The following is a 21,099-nucleotide window of genomic DNA, read 5'->3' as shown; positions in this document are numbered from 1 at the left end:
ATTTGAACTCACAAAATTGGAGTAAGCACTGTATGTGTGTGTGTATATATATATATATATATATATATATATATATATATATATATATATATATATATATATATATATATATATATATATTTTCCAGTAAGATATAAGTGTGATTGAATTATTTTAAATTGTTTCCAAATACTGCTCATACTCTTAGTTGTGTGATGTGTCATTTATTTTCATTCCTAGTCTTGTGTTGATTAATTCTTTCAATATTTACTTTGGTTCATATTCTCTTCATCGCCAGCCTCTTACACTCATCTCTCTCATCTGTCAGTCTGTTACATGATACACCAGTTGATGTATCTCTCACCTTTATCTTGCCCCTTCAACTACTAACTTATCTGTCCTTGCATGGAGTGCTCTTTGCATGTTTCGGGAGGTTTTCACTCATACAGCTTTATTAGATAGGGTGAAATCAAAAGCTTTTCATCTTATCAACTTCCCTCCTCTGACTGACTGACTCTTAGCCTCTTTCTCACTACCGAAATGTTGCATCCCTTTCTATCTTTTATCACTATTTTCATGCTAACTGCTCTATTGATCTTGCTAACTGCATGTCTCCCCTCCTCTTGTGGCCTCGCTGCACAAGGCGTTCTTCTTCCTCTCATCCGTATTCTGGCCAATCCTCTAATAGAAGAGTTAGCCAGTACTCTCAATCATTCATACCTTTTACTGGTAAACTCTGGAACTCTCTACCTGCTTCTGTATTTCCATCTTCCTACGACTTAACTCCCTTTAAGAGAGAGGTGTCCTTGAATTTTGACTAATTCTTTTGAATCTTTTATGGAAACTACAATTCCTGTGAGTTTTTTTTTTTTTTTACACAAAAAAAAAAATGCTCTTTCTTCTGTAGGTTGGCAATTTTCATTTAAGTTCTAAGCTCTTTGTCATCTAGATCTCTTGCTATTTATCTCCAATGCATTCCTTCCACTCCTCTTCAGCTTGTATCCTCCTGATCTGTGGTAACTAACATCAGATGCTCTTCTCTATTAGATTCTGCGCGTGTTAACCGAGTCTGCCATCGCTGTCCGCACCAAGGCCATGAAGTGCCTGACCATGGTGGTGGAGGCTGATCCTGGAGTGCTGTCAAGGAAGGACATGCAACTTGGGGTGCATCACTCCTTCTTGGACCACTCCACCTCTGTCAGGGAAGCTGCTGTTGACTTGGTGGGCAAATTTGTGCTCTCTCGCCCAGAGGTCCTCAACACTTATTATGACATGATCTCAGCAAGAATTCTGGTAATTTTCTGAAGATGTGTGTGTGTGTGTGTGTGTGTGTGTGTGTGTGTGTGTGTGTGTGTGTGTGTGTGTGTGTGTGTTTACCTAGTTGTATTTACCTAGTTGTAGTTTTACAGGGCCTGGGCTTTATGCTCGTGTGGTCCCGTCTCCGTATCTACACTTATCCAATTTTTCTTTAAAACTATGTACACTCTTTGCTGATACCACTTCCTCACTCAAACTGTTCCAAGTCTCAACACATCTTTGCGGGAAACTAAATTTTTTAACATGTGTGTGTGTCTGTTTGTTTGTTTGTTTGTTCGTTTGTTTGTTTGTGTATTTACCTATTTGTATTTACCTATTTGTGTATTACAGGGCCCGAGCTAAGCTCTCTGTGTCCTGTCTCCTTGTCCATTCCTGTCATATCTCTCTTTCATCTGATTGACACACACCGCGTCAACGACATCCCTGCTCAGTTTATTCCATTTATCAATGCTACGATGCGGAAAACTGTATTTTCTCACGTCATTTAGACAGATGTCTTTTATTAGCTTTTTTCCATGTCCTCGGAGATGATTACTTGTAGTCACCTTTATCAACTCTCTATCCAGTATGTCAATCTTGTTCACCAATATATACATAGTTATCATGTCTCCTCTTGTTCTTCTCTCTTCTAATGTGGTCAGCCCCAGCTTCCTCAGTCTTTCCTCATAGTCTAACTCCCTGAGTCCTGGTACCATCCTTGTTGCCAGCCTCTGTACCCTTTCCACCTTCTTCACATTTTTCTTCATATGCAGTGACCAGACACAAACTGCATATTCTAACTGGGGTCTTATTAAGGTACATAATATCTTCATCATTCCTTCATCTAGGTAGTGGAACGCAAGGCCAATATTTTGAAGCATGTTATATGTTTTCCCAAAAATCTAGTTAATGTGTTTCTCCGGTGACAAAGTGTTTTGCACGGTTACTCCTCATTGGTCTCTTTAATTTTCTCATCACCCAGCCTGTAATCCCAGTTTGGTCTGTATCTACTTCTTCCCATTTTCATAACATGGGTCTTGTCTATATTAAATTCCATCTGCCACTCCTTACTCCACTCATATATTTTATCAAGATCTTCCTGTAACTTATTACAATCTTCCACATTCCTTATGCTCCTCATAATTTTAGTATCGTCCGCAAACATGTTCCTGTAACTGTCAATACTAGCATATCATTAACATAAATAAAAAACATGATGGGACCAAGCACTGACCCTTGTGGAACTCCACTGGTTACCTTCTTCCACTCGGACTTCCTTCCTCTCACCACTGTTCTCATTTCTCTTCCCATTAAGTAATTTTCCATCCATTTTGCTAGTTTATCATTTACTCCTCCAATCTTCTTTAGTTTCCACATCAGTCTATTGTGTGGTACTTTATCAAAGGCCTTTCTCAAGTCCAGGTAGATAGCATCCACCCATCCCTCTCTATGTTGTAGTATGTCAGTCACTCTTGAATAAAAACATAATAAATTGGATACTCACGATCTTCCTTTTCTGAAACCAAACTGCCTTTCACTCAGAATGTTTTCACTTTCTAGATACTCACTCCACTTAGCTTTAATTACTTCTTCACATACCTTGCACAATATACTAGTCAACGATACTGGTCTATAATTTAGCGGTTCCATTCTACTACCATTCTTATATATAGGCACAATGTCAGCTCTTTTCCACTCTTTCGGGACTAATCCTGTTCGTATGGAGGTTTCCACAATATCAAATACGGGTTCAACAATTGATCCTTACATTCATTTAGCAACCTCCCAGATATGCCATCAGGCCCCATTGATTTATTAATATCCAGATTGCTTATAATTTTCCTTACATCTTCCTTAGTAACCATGATGTCCTGCATTTGCTTTATTTCCGTAGGTCTTCCTCCCATAAAATGCTCCTCCTTTGTAAACACTTTGCAAAAGTTGTCGTTCAAAATTTCAGCTATATCTCCAGCATCCTCATATACTTCTTCCCCGTTTTTTTACCTTTTCTATTGCCTCCCTTATATTTAGTTTTCCATTTATGAATTTGTAAAACATTTTAGGGTCACTATCACAGTTTTCCACCACCCTCTGTTCATATTCCTTCTGTGCTGTTCTCCTTACTTCAACATATCTATTCCTTGCTGTTTTGTAAACTTCTCTTGATAATACATCACTGTTTTTCTTAAGTTTCTTCCATGCCTTTTCTTTGTTCTTTTTTGCTTCTTCACAATTTCTATTAAACCACTGTTTATTATTTAAAGTCCTCTTTCTGTAATATGGCACAAACTTTTTCACAGCAGAGTTATACAAATCCATAAATTTATCGTATTTCAATTGCATATCCCTTTCCTGGTATACCACGGACCAGTCAATTTCATTAAAGAACTCCCTTATATGGTTATAATTTGCCCTAATATAATTTAATTTTTCCTCCCTGTGTTCCACAATCTTATTCGTGCTTAATTCCGTATCCAGCTCAAAGCTTAGGACATCATGATCGCTTTTCCCCAAGGGACATTCATGTTCAATTTCCTCTTTTAGAGATGCCCTGGTAAATACCAAATCCAACCTTGCTGCAACATCTTGTCCCCTGCACCTTGTTGGTGATCTCACCCACTGTGTCATCAAGTTATTTGTTGCTACCTTTAACAATTCCTCTGCCCACTCACCACCGTTCACCACTTCGTAGTCTTCCCACACTATTTCTTTGCAATTAAAGTCTCCAACTATCATCACTCTATCCTTTCTGATGAGTTCTTGCTTCATTCTGTCTAGAGTATTTCTCATCACCATTTGGTACTGTTCATATTCCCAAGCACTGGTTCTGGGTGGTATGTATACTGTTATAATATTAATGTCCCTCTTGCCATCTGTTATAAGCATACTTATCACTTCCTCATTTCTCTTACTATAGTTCACCTCCTTCACTATCAGATCTTCCTTAGTAAGAACCATTATACCACCACCTCCTTTATTTTTTCTATCATTTCTCCATACTTTGTAGTGTTTTACAACAAACCAGTCTAGCTTTATTTCAGGCCTTAGCTTTGTTTCCACTACACACATTATGTCCGGTTCGTTATTTCTTAGGTAATCCATACATTCTAGCCTCTTAGACAGAAATCCATCTATATTCGTGTAAGTCACTTGTATTCCATTCCTAGTCTCATTCTTCCATGTAATGTCTATTCCGTCTGTTTTATCCACCACTTCTTTAGCCTCCCATTTCTCATCCTCCAAAAAAACTTGGTCTTTTCCTCGTCTGTTCATTCGTCATTCCTCTCTTTCACTTCAGTTACAAGCTCTTTCATTTTCATTCGCTCATCCTGTGACATATTTCTTCTTATGTAAATTGTTTTGGTTTCCTCAGAGTCCTTAAGTTTCCAAGCCCTCCTCAACAAGGCCTCAGCTGCCACCTGAGACTTGAATTTCAATTTTAATGGTCTATTCTTGCCTTCCTCAAAAGCTCCTAATCTCACACTTTCTTCTACCTCAGCATATAGGTCCTCTTCTTCCACAGAGATCTTGTTCAGTAAAGACTTAATCTTGTCATTTTCCTTATCCCTCCTGTCCTGCCAGTTCCTGTTAGTTTCTTCCCTCAATCCTATTATGATCACACATTTTTTCTTTTCAGCAATATCTCTCACCACATACTCACTTTCCTTTAGTGTCTTTACCATTTTCCTCAGTATAATCCCTTTATTTTTCTCTTCCTACTTTTTCACTATCTCCCTAAAGGACCTTTGTACCTCATGATGTTCGTGGTTCACTTCTTTCATCCTGGTATCAGTTAGATTAAGGCATTCCTCCTTCCTCAAGTCCCTTTCGGATATTTTCATCTCCATTTCCAGGAGTTTAGCCTTCATCTCTTCACATTGATTCCTTAGTTGTTGGTTTTCTTTCTCCTTCTCTACTTTTTCCTTCAATAGCTCTTTATTCGCTATCGTTAACAAATAGATCTCTTTTTTTAATGAATCATTCTCGGCTATAACTCTATCCAGTTTTTCTTCTATGGACAAAATGTTTAGGAACTTACTTTCCAGTGCCTGAACTCTTGTATCCATATCTAATTTCTCCAGTCGTCTTGGCGTAGTTATAAAACCTTCAAAGTCCCGGGCTTGTCTAGACGCCATATTTGTTATCGTCAGCTGATTACAGCCAAAACAATCACCGCCCACACTCTCCTCTCAGGGACCACTTTCCATATCCCTCACTGTCAACACTATGCGACAGTAGGACATTAACAGGACACTAATTTAGAGGTACCCGGGCCCTGTAACACCATAGGTATTTTCCTTCTTGCCATCCGCAGCCGGAGACGACCCGTCCTCTCAGCAACGGCGTGTGTGTGTGTGTGTGTGTGTGTGCACAAATGTGTCTGTGTTTTATATAGTTCAGTGATGCTATATAATGACAAGTGTATTGATTTCAGTAGATACCTTTTTTTGTGGCTTATAATTTCCACTCAGGATTCTAAGTTATTTCCCACTAATTTTACAAAGAGCGGTATTTGTTTACCAGTTGCTTCCTGTAATGTTATTATCATGACATTTGTAGTTGGCTGTCTTACCAAGTAATTACACTTCACTTTTTTTTTAAATGTTTATAGTTTGTCAGCTATTGTCTGTGACTATTTATATTCCTTTATTTGTTAATCATTCAGAATCAGTGATGTACACTGTGTCTGCACTTCATTCTTCCCTGCCTTCTTTTCAGGACACTGGTGTAAGTGTAAGAAAAAGAGTCATCAAGATTCTGAAGGACATCTGCCTAGAGTGTCCAGACTTTGCCAAGATACCAGAGATCTGTGTTAAAATGATCCGGAGAATCAATGATGAGGAGGGCATCAAAAAGCTGGTACAGGAGGTCTTCCAGGTAAGGCTTTAGAAGAAAAGTAAGAGCTACAGAGAGAGAGAGAGACTCTAAAGAAACCTAATATGGGAAATGTGCTTTATTAGCAGGTTTATTTATAGTAATAGTATCTTTACATTTCTATCAATATGTTCCTACTATTGGGTTTCCAATGAAATATCACATAGATTACATGCCTCACTACTGATTGGAGAATATGGTTCTTGTCTCTTACCGTCTTTCTTGGTTTGTATTGGACAGAACATGTGGTTCACACCAGTAAGGGATCGGCCCCATGTAGATGAAGAATCCTTGTTGAGGAAGGTGAACAACATTACTGAGGTGGTGGTGGCTTGCAGGGACACTGGACTGGACTGGTTTGAGCAGCTGCTGCACAGTGTGAGTTGTGTGCAATATTGCTACTTCATCTATATTATGAAAACAACCTATTATTTCCTTTTTAAAAAATAAGCAGGCACAATTGTTCCTTGCAAACCGTTAGTGGAAGAAAAAGAGCTAACTTTATAATCAGATCCTCAGCCTTGAAATATGTACCGCATTCTTCCCCCCAAGTGTACGAGTAATGGACACTTTTCTTACAATTGCTGTGTATGGCTTTGACATCTGTCATTTAAATATTACACAAGATTATTATTATGATATGTGTATTCAATTGTAGAGTTAGTAAGAAATTCTCAAAAAAAAAGTATGGCTTATTATTTGGTTTTGCGGGTTTGTGTTCTGGATGTATGGAATTACTGCCATGTGTATGTTGGCGTGACTGCTTTTTGCCCATGTTTCCTTATATTCATATGTGATTATTGAAGTGTGGTTTGTAGATGATAGACTCCCATCTTCACTAACAAAATACATTTTGCTTTTCCATAAGTCAGATTTTTTTTGCATGTTTCACAAGATTTCATTCCTTCCCTGAAAATATTTTTTGTAATGAACAACTGATATGTTTCCTTTCATCACATTCTTACTTTGTGAAAAACATTAATTTTTATATTATAGCCATGAAAGAAATATCCAGTTCCCTCCTGTAGCTTCTTGTAAGGCCTTTTCTTTTTTGTAGAAAATAATTTTTTCCATATGTTGGAAATAACTATGTGATAGTCAAGACAGGTACAAGATGTTATAAGATGCATTTTTCTTTATGTGACACAACACACTGAGAGTTTTATCACTCATTTTGTAAGATATGTTAGTGTTTTCCAGTTGATGGAAAAATGTAGTCATTCTCTACTTGGCATAGAAAATATCAGCCCTTGACATTTGCTTGTACTACTAGGTGTCTCTTGTGAAAGATAACATAGCATAATTATGATAGTTAATATGCATTCATTGTGTTGTGTTAAATTCTTGAGCCTCCCTTTCATCGGCAGATGTTCAAGCCCAGAGAAGATAAGGATGATGTGACTAAGATAGTGAGTGAGCCCCCAAAGTCCCTGGTGACAGCATGCAAGCAGATAGTGGACTGCCTGGTGCGCCACATCCTGGTGCTGGAAGAGGACGGACACAACAACGCTGCTGGCCCACAGCCTCGCACCACCACGCAGCGCATCCTGGCCTGCCACAAAACACTCTACCTGTTTGCTAAAATCCGTCCCCAGCTCCTGGTGGATCACGCGATAACACTTCAGCCTTACCTCGCGTGGAGATGCCAGGTGAGGAAGCCATTCGACTCTTGTCCTCGTGGCTTTGTTTATTTTTCTGCTACACATGTTGATGCTCTCGTATAACAAAGTGCTATTTGAACTTAAAAGATGTTTTGGTAATGGATATTATTAATGACTTGTTCTCACTGAGCTACTGGTCAACACAAATTCTAGAGCCTTGCAGTTACTCTTCACACTTCATATGCAAGTTATTTTTATATGCCCATTCATTTATTCTTCATCTCTTGTGATCACTAGTAACCAGTGAGTGTGAATGATGTATATTGTGTTGCAGACCCAGGTAGACTACAACATGATAGGTGTGGTGGCTCGCACCTTGGAACTTGTGGTGCCTTTGATGGAGCACCCAAGTGAGACCTTTCTAGCCCAGCTTGAGGAGGACGCAGTGAAGCTGATCCTGCAGCATGACCGCACTGTCATAACATCCTGCCTGGCACTTCTCGGCTCTATAGTTAACACAGTCACAAAAAACTACCGGCTCATCAAGGATTGCTTCAACAAGTGAGTCAAATACAGATAAACTGAAAGATTAATTACAACAAGCTATAAGATTGATTTTGCACGTTTGAACATAGTAAAGTTGTTTCAGGATTCAGAGAGTATTACAGTATGTAGTTAAAATAGTTAATGGCTTGGAAACAGATTTTGTACATTCCATTTGGTAACTTGTGGCTTATCATGAAATATTTCTCCTCCTCCTCCTCCTCCTCCTCCTTATATATGCATTTATGTTCGCAAAACATTTCTATTAGCTTTTTACAAACCTTGCCCCCCTGAAAGGATTGTTTTGTAATGCATATAGTGAAATCTTACATGGAATACCAAAAAATAAAGCAGAGATGATGAGATCGGCCACAGACGGCGGAGACTCTGGCGACTTGGCCGCTTCTTCTTCTTCTTCTTGTAACCTATTTTAGCTTGGTGTGTTGTCTTTTACCACAATAATAAATTTGTTTGTAAAAAGCTAATATATATTATATATATATATATATATATATATATATATATATATATATATATATATATATATATACAGTAAGGTCTTGGTTTACGTCAGAGTTACATTCCTGAAACATGACGTAAGTCGATTTTGTACGTAACTCGAGTTTACGTACATTTCATAGCATATTATCGAGTTTTCAACCAATCATTGTTTATTGTCATTCAGGTAAGTTAAAGGTTATATTGTTATATTATTTACAACTATGTAGGAATATGAAACACAAGCTTGTTTTTGTTGTTGATTAGGGCTACGAACGCGAAGGACTGTAGGTTGCAGAGAGGGGTGGACGCCTGAGGCCGCCAGGAGGGTGGGCAGGTCGAATGTTGTGACGCCCAGGGTGGACAGCTGGGAGCGTAGTTCAGTGCGGTGGGAGTAGAAGCGTGGGCAGTTGGGCAGGAAATGCAATAGGAGAAGGCAATAGGGATCAGCAGACAGGCGCAGACGGTGCAAGTCAGCTGCGAGTGTCGTGTGGCCCAGGCGAAGGCTCCGGAGTTGTTATTGTTGTGATGGGTGTCAACCTCCCTGTTGTCATGGTAACAGGCTTCCCATTTTCTTCATCCCTCCCTCACACACAGCTGCTGCCTCCCTTCTCATGTCTTTTAATTATGTCCTCTTTTTTCTTGTAGCGTAATGGTTTTCCTTTTCTTAGCATCACTGCTGTCACTAAGAAGTTTTCTCTTTGGTGCCATTGAGCAAGATACTAAGAACTTGAGTCAGTAAACGCAGAAGTAGGATAACACTCTTGCCAGGGGCGACGGTGTGGTGGAAGTGAGGCAGGGTGTTATTGTATTCAAGTGTGAGGCGGGCGGTGTGGCGGGCAACCACCAACAATAACAATAAATCCCGCACTTTACGATTTATAAATTTTCAATTTTTAATCTTAAATTGCCTTATAGTGGACTGACGTAACTACGAGTTTGGCGTAACTCGAGACCGGCGTAACCGGGACTTTACTGTATATATATATATATATATATATATATATATATATATATATATATATATATATATATATATATATATATATATATATATATATATATATATATATATATATATATATATATATATATATATATATATATATATATATATATATATATATATATATATATATATATATATATATATATATATATATATATATATTATACCCATGTGGTATGTTGGGGACCAGCCCAGAATGCATACCCCCTATTTCCATTATTTCCTATGGGAAAATTACGTCTGCTTAACGAATTTCCACTCTACGAACAGTTTTGACACCCCATCCTGTTCGTTAAGTGGAGTATTACTGTACACTTAACCCTCGGCTATCGTGCCCAATTGGGGCCGAGATAGCCATGCCATAGCTGAAAACGCGATAGCCGAATTGAACAACTAATGGTGAAAATTGTTATTGGTGCCGCAACCACAAGTTTTACTCCTAATATCCCTCATTTTTACCTTTTTTTTTAATTACTGTATAATCCATTGGAGGACGGCGTGGAGGGTTGGTGGCTATTGTGAGCACAAATAATGGTAGCATCTGGCTATCACTGTCTAGTGGGGAGGACGCGCACTCAGAGACTGTGTTTCATCTTGGCGGGAAGGCGGTTTTGACCAATGAGCGCTCAGATATCCCATGACGTCATGGCTGGGCGCGCGATAGCAGGCATCTAAGGTCGCGATAATGAAATTTTACCAGCTTTTCATGGGTGCGTGATAGCAATAAAACGCGATAGCTGAAGTCGCGATAGCCGAGGGTTGACTGTACTGCATGTATCCTTCAATAGGTAATAAATAAGGACTCTATCCTTATCTCTCACAGCTATCAGTTATCTGGAAGTGAGTGTTTAATGTTGATAACATTTGCAGGTATCACACCTTCATCGTAGATTATAAGAGGTATAGTGAGGAGAATCCGCAATGCCCCAAGCTGGAAACCCGCAAGCCACTCTTCCGAAGGTCTCTTTACACCATTGGACTATTATTGAAACATTTCAACCTTAAGGATGAAACAGTCAGGTGTGGCCTGCAGGTGAGTCATTCTTTGCATTTGGTCATTGACACTACTCAAGTAATTCAGCCTACAACCCAGTGCCCAACAGTTGGATGGTATGTTAAGTCAGTGTTCCACTTTGTAGGAAAGTCAGTGGTACAAGTGGTAGGATGATATATTTGCTTTACCTTTAACCTCTAATCTTGTTAGAAGCAATGGCCACACTTTCATTATGCCTCAACTACTAATACCAGTGAAGCTGCAACCAGTTTCAGTGTGGCAGAAATCCTTAACATGACTACCTCTAATGGAAACCTGTTTTCCCCTGCCAGGAGGACATCACTAACCAAGTGTTTGACACCCTCATGTACTTCATGGACCAACCAGACAGCAACATTCGCCTCTACACCCTGCAGGCGTTGGGCTTTGTGTGCATCCGTCATTACGAGCTGATGATGGGCACTCGCCTCAAGCAGCTATACCACACCTTGCTGCTTGACCCGTCCGTCAACACTACCCTACGCATCCAAACCCTGCAGAACATCGAATCCTATTTGCAGGAGGAGGAAGTGCGCATGATCAAGCAGGACCAAGAGTGTAAGTGTTTAGGTCATGCATGCACACTGCTTCATTTGTGTTTGTTGACCTCTTCCTCTTTCAGGGAAAGTGGCAGCTTATGGGTGTATGTCTGTGTTACAAATATTGATTGATATCCAAGGAAACATGTTAGCAATTGATAATTTTGATCTGTATCTTCTAAAACATTATACTTACTACAGTTTTTTAATTTCACTTTAAATTCTGTGCCAGGAATGTTGTTTCCAGAGTCCTGGCATTTGTGGTGGTAGGCTTAGTTGTAATGCAGTGTTATACTCGGCCTCCAGAAAGCTAAGGAGGGATGTTGAGGTCAACATTGTTCAGAAAAATGCATTCATAATCATAAACCAGAGTGGTTCCTGTGCCCAAAGATTAAGGGTTAATTTTGAGTCAGCAATTTATGCAAGCGTACAAGGCAATGGGCTGAATTATTTATATATCGAGAGAAGGAAATTGGTAATGTTATAATATTATGTCTTCAGGGGCTAAACAAAAAACTCGTGAAAACTTGAAGGAGATGTGTGATGTTCAGTCTGGCATGGCATCGGCAATCATTCAAGTCTACCTGAAGCAAGTGAGTGGCACTTTGTTTTCCCTCTTTTCTATTGTTCCTACTGTTGCTGCACAATGGGATCCTATGACTGATATTAGAAAGATTGAAGTAAGTTCTGTAGTCTCAAATCTGGTTGTTCTGAGAGTGTAATGATTGTGGTGGTTGTATCTCACTAGGTACTGGAGTGTGTGGTGACCGGTTGTATGGGGGTGCGGCACTCAGCACTGCGGGTGATCCAGCTGGTGTTGGCACAGGGTCTGGTGCACCCTGTCCAGATTGTGCCCTACCTGGTGTGTATGTCCACTGACACGGAGGACATGATTGCTCATTCTGCAGACAAGCAGCTGCAAGACATAGAGAAGAAGTACCCAGGCTTCATCGGGATGAAGGCCATGCAGGGGTTCAGACTGTCCTATCGCCTCCACTCTCTCATCCAGCCATCCATGCCCACCAGGGGTTTCCGCACCAAGGAGGGGGAACATCCTGGTGCACTCAACGGCTTTCTATACTCCGTGATGCGCTCCACCAAGCAGCACCGTAGGGCTGTGGCCTTCTCCCTCCTGAAGCAGTTTGAGGAACAGGCGGTGAGTGTTGAAGCTTTGTGTGTATGTATGAGAGAGAGAGAGAGAGAGAGAGAATGAGAATGATAATCAGAGTGAGTGAGAATAAGTGCCAAATTTTATCTTATGAATATTTTGTATGGAGTTAGTTGCACTAAACCCACACTGATTATGATTCTACACACAGATCCAAGCCAGTGTTGTAGTTAGATTGAAAAGAGTATTAAAGGCAAGCCTTATTTTTATCATTTGTCTTTTCATGCCTACAATAAAATTTCCAGATTGTAGGAACTTTGGATCACTTATAATCTCATTGTTCCTAATACAGTTGACTATCAAAAATATGGCAATCAATATTCTGGAAACATGAGTTTCTGGCACAAATTGGAACGTCTTTTTAGATATACTGTGTTGGCTTGCCATTGTTTTCAGTAGGTACTGTTTATATTTTAATGGTACTGTACAACAAAATCATGTGTTTGATCCTGCTTTCAAAAGCTGACAGGCATTTCTTTTCATTTAGTTATTTATTTGCTACTGTATATCCCCATTATGGATTCATCAAAGAAAAATTATGTAAAACACAAACATCATGCATTGTTGATCATAGAGAAAGTGGGAATGCTAAAAGATTTCTCTATGCTTCTCATTTAGTATTCAATTTTCCTTTTTTTTTTTTTTTAAAGCTTTGTGGAGGTAGTCCATTTTTATGTAATATATACAGCCAGAGGTGGGCGTGCGAACCTTTTTTTGGGTTCCGAATCCGAACCCGAATCTTTGCCGGTTTTGGGTTCCGAACCTCCGAATAGCGAACCCAATTTTCAAAATTTCGGTGTGAACATTTATTCAAAACATTTGTCTGTGAACCTCTGAATCTTTAAAAAATAACAAAGCGAACCTTAATTCCGATACCTTCCGAACATTTCCAAACCTAAATATTACTCATTCCGAATCTCCAAATCTAAATGCAATGGTTGAAGAATGTCTGACTATTGTAGCACTGTTTAACTAAATCACCGCGCATGCGCAGTCACCGGCGCATGTGCGGTGGCTGCGCGTCACTAACAAGCATTCTGATTGGCTGGCAGCCAGCTGCAGTCACAACATGACGAGTCTGTGTGGTACAGATAAAGCAACGAGTTAAACATCACGAGTATATTTCCAAGTTCAAAGAAGGGCAGTCCAGGCAGTGCTACTAGTCTTTGTTTCGCATTACTACACACAGTCACACAGGCTTGCATATAGAGCACATTTCGAGCAGTGGTCATTTGAGACACACACACACACACACACACACACGAGAGGGCATGGGAAAAAACTAAAAATGGCCACTTATAGGAGAGATGTGAAAAAATATAGCTTCCCTCATAGAAGGGTGGAAGCATGGAATAGTTTAGACGTGGAAGTGGTCAACGCAAGGAATATTCATGATTTTAAGAAAAAGCTGGACATTAATAGATATGGAGACGGGACAACACGAGCATAGCTCTTTTCCCGTATGTTACAATTAGGTAAATACAATTAGGTAAATACACACACACACACACACACACACACACACACACACACACACACACACACACACACACACACACACACACACACTTACAAGCCCATACTGAAATAGAAGTAAAGAGAAGCGATAAAGTAAAACACAATACTAATGGTCATAGGCGTCTCTAGTTGTTACAGAAACATAGGCGTCACCATATCTGTATGCCGCGGAAAAGTTGAAAACCAATGTTTGGTCGTCTTCGTTTTTTCGAAGGTTTGGATTCGCGAAAAAAAGACGTTCCGAACCTGGAAGTCCGAATCTTTTTTGACCGGTCCGAATCTGAACCTCCAAACCCAAATCCGGGATTTTGCTGGTCCGAACAAATCCACGGATAAAGGTTCGCGAACATTTGTTCAGAACGCTCACCTCTGTATACAGAACATACAGTTGAAACATTCTAGTTCCGGCAACTTCCACAACTGACTTGCTGAAACGTGGAAAATTCGAGACTACAAGTGGTCCTTAATATATTGCAGAGTACTGCCCCCAGTTTTCTACAAACCATCATACGTCAGTCTATCAGTGGCTGGCTATAAACTTGTGATGTTGTCCATTAGTGCTAAAGCAGGGTTCAACTTGTTTTAGCAGCATCTCTTGCCAGTCGGTCCTTTGTAACTCATGTCAATATGATAACATGGCTGTGTATACCATAACATGATCCTCAACTGCTTCTATTATAAACTGAACAATGAATATCAGTAATGATGAGTAATTGATCATGCTTTTATTTGATGCAATAAAATATTATTATAAATAACTGCCAGAAGTGGTACGATCAGTTTTCCCAAACTCAAACAAACTTTGTCTTGCATGACCTGCATGTGTTGGCTATCAGCCATAATCTTCTGTACTGGTAGTCCATTTCTGATAAATATACAGCATGTACATTTTTTTTTTATTTATTTATTTTTTTTTACGGTAAGGCGTACAGCGCTTGTAGGCACACTTGAAGAGTGTATGGGAAGCGCTGTTCAGCTTCCACCCATTAGTGGCACAGGCAATTTTATTCATAGTGGTACCCATATTAGTGCCCATATCACCACCCAAGCTCATCTTGAGTGTAACCACCTACAACCTGGGTATCATGGTGACATGTAGGTAACTTTAAATCACTCGACAAATGGCAAAGTGTTTTAAGGCTGTACGTGGTAGGATTCGAACCTATGGTGGACGTCTGCCCGATCCCACGCTCACCACCTTATCCACTACGCCACTGCCTCCCTATACATAAAGAATCTTGAATTAAAAAAAAAAAATCCAGCAGTCCTCAGATCACAAGGTTGTCGATTTTTTATAGTCAACTGTATGATATTTTTCCATCTAAGGTAAGTGATTAAAATTGAATAAATTTCTGTGAACTAATTGTTTTCACAGAGAACCACTCTTGCTGAGCTGCTGTTCATCTCGGACAACCTGGCATACTTCCCTTACCAGGTGTTGGATGAGCCACTCTTTATCATCCACCACATAGACATCATGATATCAGTCACGGGTGCCAACCTTCTCCAGTCTTTCAAAGAGGTAAGAGTGTTATTTGGTGTAGCAGTAATCACAAACAGGCCACACTTTTGCAACTGGACAGTTTGAAGCTTTCATGATTAGAATACAAAGTTATCAGTTGGCTTTGTTGAATAAAGTGTCTGGCCAATTTACACACCATTGAATTTTTTTTTTTTTTTTCTTTTTAATGTAAGTGAAGGCTAGTGATGGATAACATAGAAGAGGAGAGGAAAAGGATGGGAAGGAGGAGGGAGGCTATTTGTCAGAGGACGAGTCACCATCCATGTAAAATGTCTGGTAACTTGGTATAATTCTTGTGAAACTTCTATTGGAGGGCACTTGCACTCTCACTAGATTCCTTATTTTCATTACTAATAAGTCTTATTGGTGCCATTTTAAGTTTCCAAATGAAAACTACAGAAAGAACGCAGAAGAATGTTATTATTGTTCTCTCAACTGCAGTGTGGCAGCGGGCGTAAAGGGAGGTGCACAGGCATCTGGTATTCTGAAATACCAGTATTTTAGCTTCATTAATTCCAGTATTACTGGTATCAGAACAGGACAATCACGTGTGTGGCCATTTAAGTACAAAATATTTTATCAAATACTAGGTTGAACTTTTGTGTTCAAGTATATATATATATATATATATATATATATATATATATATATATATATATATATATATATATATATATATATATATATATATATATATATATATATATATATATATATATATATATATATATATATATATATATATATATATATATATATATATATACATTATATATATACATTATATATATACATTATATATATACATTATATATATATATATATATTATATATATACATATATATATATATTATATATATACATTATATATATATATATATATATATATATATATATATATATATATATATATATATATATATATATATATATATATATATATATATATATATATATATATATATATATATATATATATATATATATATATATATATATATATATATATATATATATATATATATATATATATATATATATATATATATATATATATATATATATATATATATATATATATATATATATATATATATATATATATATATATATATATATACAGTAAAAGAATTAATGAAAATAAAAATTATGGAGTTAAACATTTAAGCAGTTTAATTTAAGAGTAAGTCATTATAATGTACACTAATGTATGTAAGTGACTTTATAATGTTGATGATCTTAAAATTTATGTAGGGAGGGGGAGTGGAGCAGGAAAGACGCTAGCCAGCAACCTGTGGAATGTAAACAAAAGGCGCATCATTGTACTGCATACAAAACTTATATACCACATTTCCACAAGGCTTTCCATTTTATCCATTGCAGAGTCTCGAGTTCAGGTGGTTCTTTTAGCTTGCAAGGAAGGTACGGTCTCACCAGCCTTTTCAATAGTCTGCTAACTTGAAAATAGTAGAGACAGTAGATGAGTCAAGATGGTGGCAAGCAATGGTATTAGTTTTTTTGCCTCTCATGTCTGTGAATAATATCCAGCTTCACTTCAAGAATAAGAGATTTCCTGATCTTCTTAGCAACACTAGGCGACATTGCAGGGCATTTTGGTGGCATGTTGAGTGTGAGATGACGAGCTGGTGCTGGACCCTGTTTTTGTTTTAAACTAAGAGTGGGGAAGGGAAGGAGAATGAGTGGTGCGCGTTTTGTCCATGAGAGGCGCTGGTGTATTAAAAAACTTGTCAGCTTGCGTGATACGGTGGGGCTTTCAAACTTTGAAAACATTACCTGGATGTAATTTCGTTAAAGCGAGTTTGGTGTTCGTTATCCGTGCAGATGATAGTAAAAGGAAATGTTCGTTGTTCCGAAATTTCGTTGTGTGAACGTTCGTTAAGTGGTGGTTGCCTGTATATATATATATATATATATATATATATATATATATATATATATATATATATATATATATATATATATACATACATACATACATACAGGTAACACCCGCTTAATGAAGGGGTTACGTTCCCAAAAAAACATTTCGTTAAGTGAAACTTCGTTAAGCAAACCGATTATAACTAGTTTAACCCTTGGCTTGAACTTTCATTGAGAGTAAACAAAGCGAGAGTGCATCATAGTACAGTGAAAGGTTTAATGAAAGTAAAAATTATGAAGTTTAACATTTAGGCAGTTTAATTTAAGTCATTATAATGTACACTAATGTATGTATGTACGTAACTTTATAATGTTGATAATCTTAAATTTATGAAGGGAGGGAGAGTGAAACGGGAAAGACACTAACTGGCAACTTGTGGAATGTAAACAAAGGGTGCATCATTGTACCGCATGCAAAAATGCGTACCACATTTCCACAAGGCTTTCCATTATATCCATTGTAGAGTCACGAGTTCAGGTAGTTCTTTAAGCTTGCAAGGAAGATACAGTCTCACCAGCCTTCTTAATAGAGTCTGCTGACTTGAGAATAGAAGAGACAGTAGATGGAGTCAAGATGGTGGCCAGCAATGCTATAGTTTTCTCGCCTCTCGTGTCTGTGAATAATATCCAGCTTCACTTCGAGAGTAAGAGACTTCCTGGTCTTCTTAGGAACGCTAGGCCACATTTCAGGGCATTTTAGTGATAACTTGAGCGAGTGAAGACGAGCTGCTGCTGACGCTGTTATGGGAGTGAGTGGTGCGAGTGTTGTCCACGAGAGGCTTGATCTTGATCTTGTTTTTGATTCTACAGTTGTCCCAGGATTTCTCCTGAGGCAGGCCTTAGTATTGGCAGCTCCTGGTGTATTCAAAAGCTTGTCGGCGTGCGTGATACAGCGGGGCTTTCAAACTTGGAAAAAATTACCTCGATAAAACTTCGTTAAAGCGAGTTTGGTGTTCATTAAACGAGCAGATGGTAGTAAAATTAAACCTTCGTCGTAGCGAAATTTCATTGTGTGAACCTTCGTTAAACGGGGTTGCCTGTATATATATATATATATATATATATATATATATATATATATATATATATATATATATATATATGTATATATATATACATACCAAATTTTACGGCTTACAAGAGACACTTTTTTTCCAAAAAAAAATACCCTGAAAAATATTAGTGCGTCTTCGAAGATGAATGTTGCATTGTAAGGCAACATCCAGCAGCAAGTGAGCATGGACACTTGACCGATAGCGACCTGGATTTGTATGTTGAGTCATTACATTATGATGTTACCTTAAGTACTATTTAATTCAGCCTTTTATATGATGTAAACTCAGTACTTAGCTGTTACAAGTATTTCCAATACCATAATCCTTCCTGGAGCCTACTCAGCGTTTGGAGAAAACGGGCCGCTCCCTCGTCTCATAGCAACACACACAGTGTTACCAGGTGCCTTTATCCTTTTATTAATAGAACATCCAAATGGCTTACTCGTTCAAGCAAGAGTCAAAACTCCACTTGTGAATTATATTCATATTGATACAAGCCTGTGAAGCACGATTGCAAAATAAAAAGAATACGAACTGCAGCACTGACTGACGCGTTCGGTTTTCGCCATACAATGTAACAAAATTGGACAAGTGATTACATAATGTAAACTATATGTCCAATACGTGCCGTCACCCGTTACTAAAACAAGAAGAAGAGATGGATTGCTTCACTGTGTCTACATATTTACCTATGGTGTTTTTATTTACATAATTGTAAAATTGTGGTGAGTACTCCAGCAAATTTGTAATGAGTGCTAAAACAGTAGTGTCTTGCAGACTCCTTGTTTATGTTTTTGTGTTCACTGGTTGGGTATATGTGAATGTGTTCTTGTATGAGAATGATATTTTTTCTCTCTTCTTCTTCTTCTTCTTCTTCTTCTTCTTCTTCAATTAATAGGGTGCGTCCTCCAAGATGCAGCGTCTTGCAAGCCATAAAATACAGTATATATATATATATATATATATATATATATATATATATATATATATATATATATATATATATATATAGGCAACCCCCCGTTTAACGAAGGGTTACGTTCCTAAAAAAACACTTCGTTAAGCGAAACTTCGTTAAGCGAACCGATTATAACAAGTTTAACCCCTGATTTGAACTTCCATTGAGAGTAAGCAAAGTGAGAGTGCATCATAGTACAGTAAAAGGTTTAATGAAATAAAAATTATGAAGTTAAACATTTAGGTAGTTTAATTTAAGTCATTATAATGTACACTAATGTATGTATGTACGTAATTTTATAATGTTGATGATCTTAACTTTATGAAGGGAAGGAGAGTGAAACGGGAAATACACTAACCGGCAACCTGTGGAATGTAAACAAAGTGCGCGTCATGGTACTGTATACAAAACCTATGTACCACATTTCCACAAGGCTTTCCATTTTATCCATTGTAGAGTCACGAGTTCTGGTGGTTCTTTTAGCTTGCAAGGAAGATGAGGTCTCACTAGCCTTCTTAATAGAGTCTCTTGACTTGAAAATAGTAGACAGTAGATGGAGTCAAGCCATGGTGGGAAGCAATGTTATTAGTTTTCTGGCCTTTCTCTTGTCTGTGAATAATACCCAGTGTTTTGGTGGTAAGTTGAACTAAGGAAGATGAGCTACTGGTGACGCTGTTATGTTTTGACTGGGCAGTGAGTGGTGCGTGTGATCTTGATCTTGATCTTGATGCTACAGGTGACACAGAATTTCTTCTGAGTCAGGCCTTTGTATCGGCAGAGCCTGTGTTGTCCACGAGAGTCTCGATCTTGATCTTTATTCTAGAGGTGTCTCAGGATTTCTCCTGAGGCAGGCCTTAGTACCAGCAGCTCCTGATGTATTCAAAAGCCTGTCAGCTTGCATGATACAGTGGGGCTTTCAAATTTGGAAAAAAATTTACCTGGATAAAATTTCGTTAAAGCGAGTTTGGTGTTCGTTAAACGAGCAGATGGTAGTAAAATGAAACCTTCATTGTAGCGAAATTTCGTTGTGTGAACCTTCATTACACGGAGGTTGCCTATATATATATATATATATATATATATATATATATATATATATATATATATATATATATATATATATATATATATATACACACACACACACACACACACACACACACACACATACATACATACATACATATACAGTTTACCCCTGCTTAACGAACAGGTTACGTTCCTAAAAAAAATGTTCGTTAAGCGAATTTTCATTAAGTGAACCAATTATAACAAGTTTGACCCCTGACTTGAACTTCCATTGAAAGTAAACAATGCGAGAGTGCATCATAGTTCAGTGAAAGGTTTAATAAAAGTAAAATTTAAGAAGTTAAACATTTAGGCAGTTTAATTTGTCATTATAATGTAGACTAATGTATGTATGTACAGGTAACTCGATTTCCGCAACAGATGCGTTCTAAGAGGCATCAGGTATATCAAAATTCGCATAAAACAAGCATGTAATTCTCATAAGAAACAATAGATAACGGGGGATGCGGGATGTGGACTAAAGAAATTCTTACA

General features: G+C 38.0%; 1 protein-coding gene across 3 annotated transcripts in view; it reads left to right on the top strand.

Annotated features, from left to right (window-relative positions):
- Nucleotides 1-21,099, top strand: part of LOC123512180 (nipped-B-like protein) — a 97,499-nt gene that overhangs the window by 61,621 nt on the left and 14,779 nt on the right. For all 3 annotated transcript variants that reach the window (XM_045268416.1, XM_045268414.1, XM_045268415.1), the window contains exons 18-27: nucleotides 1,027-1,272; nucleotides 5,995-6,153; nucleotides 6,391-6,528; nucleotides 7,518-7,799; nucleotides 8,086-8,312; nucleotides 10,672-10,834; nucleotides 11,128-11,392; nucleotides 11,875-11,966; nucleotides 12,122-12,529; nucleotides 15,435-15,581. In XM_045268416.1, coding sequence (XP_045124351.1) covers nucleotides 1,027-1,272; nucleotides 5,995-6,153; nucleotides 6,391-6,528; nucleotides 7,518-7,799; nucleotides 8,086-8,312; nucleotides 10,672-10,834; nucleotides 11,128-11,392; nucleotides 11,875-11,966; nucleotides 12,122-12,529; nucleotides 15,435-15,581 — 2,127 coding nt within the window. The remainder of the gene's footprint in view (nucleotides 1-1,026; nucleotides 1,273-5,994; nucleotides 6,154-6,390; nucleotides 6,529-7,517; nucleotides 7,800-8,085; nucleotides 8,313-10,671; nucleotides 10,835-11,127; nucleotides 11,393-11,874; nucleotides 11,967-12,121; nucleotides 12,530-15,434; nucleotides 15,582-21,099) is intronic.

The sequence above is a fragment of the Portunus trituberculatus genome, chromosome 33 (assembly GCF_017591435.1).
Source record: "Portunus trituberculatus isolate SZX2019 chromosome 33, ASM1759143v1, whole genome shotgun sequence".
Lineage (NCBI taxonomy): Eukaryota > Metazoa > Arthropoda > Malacostraca > Decapoda > Portunidae > Portunus > Portunus trituberculatus.
This window is presented reverse-complemented; position numbering and strand designations above follow the sequence as displayed.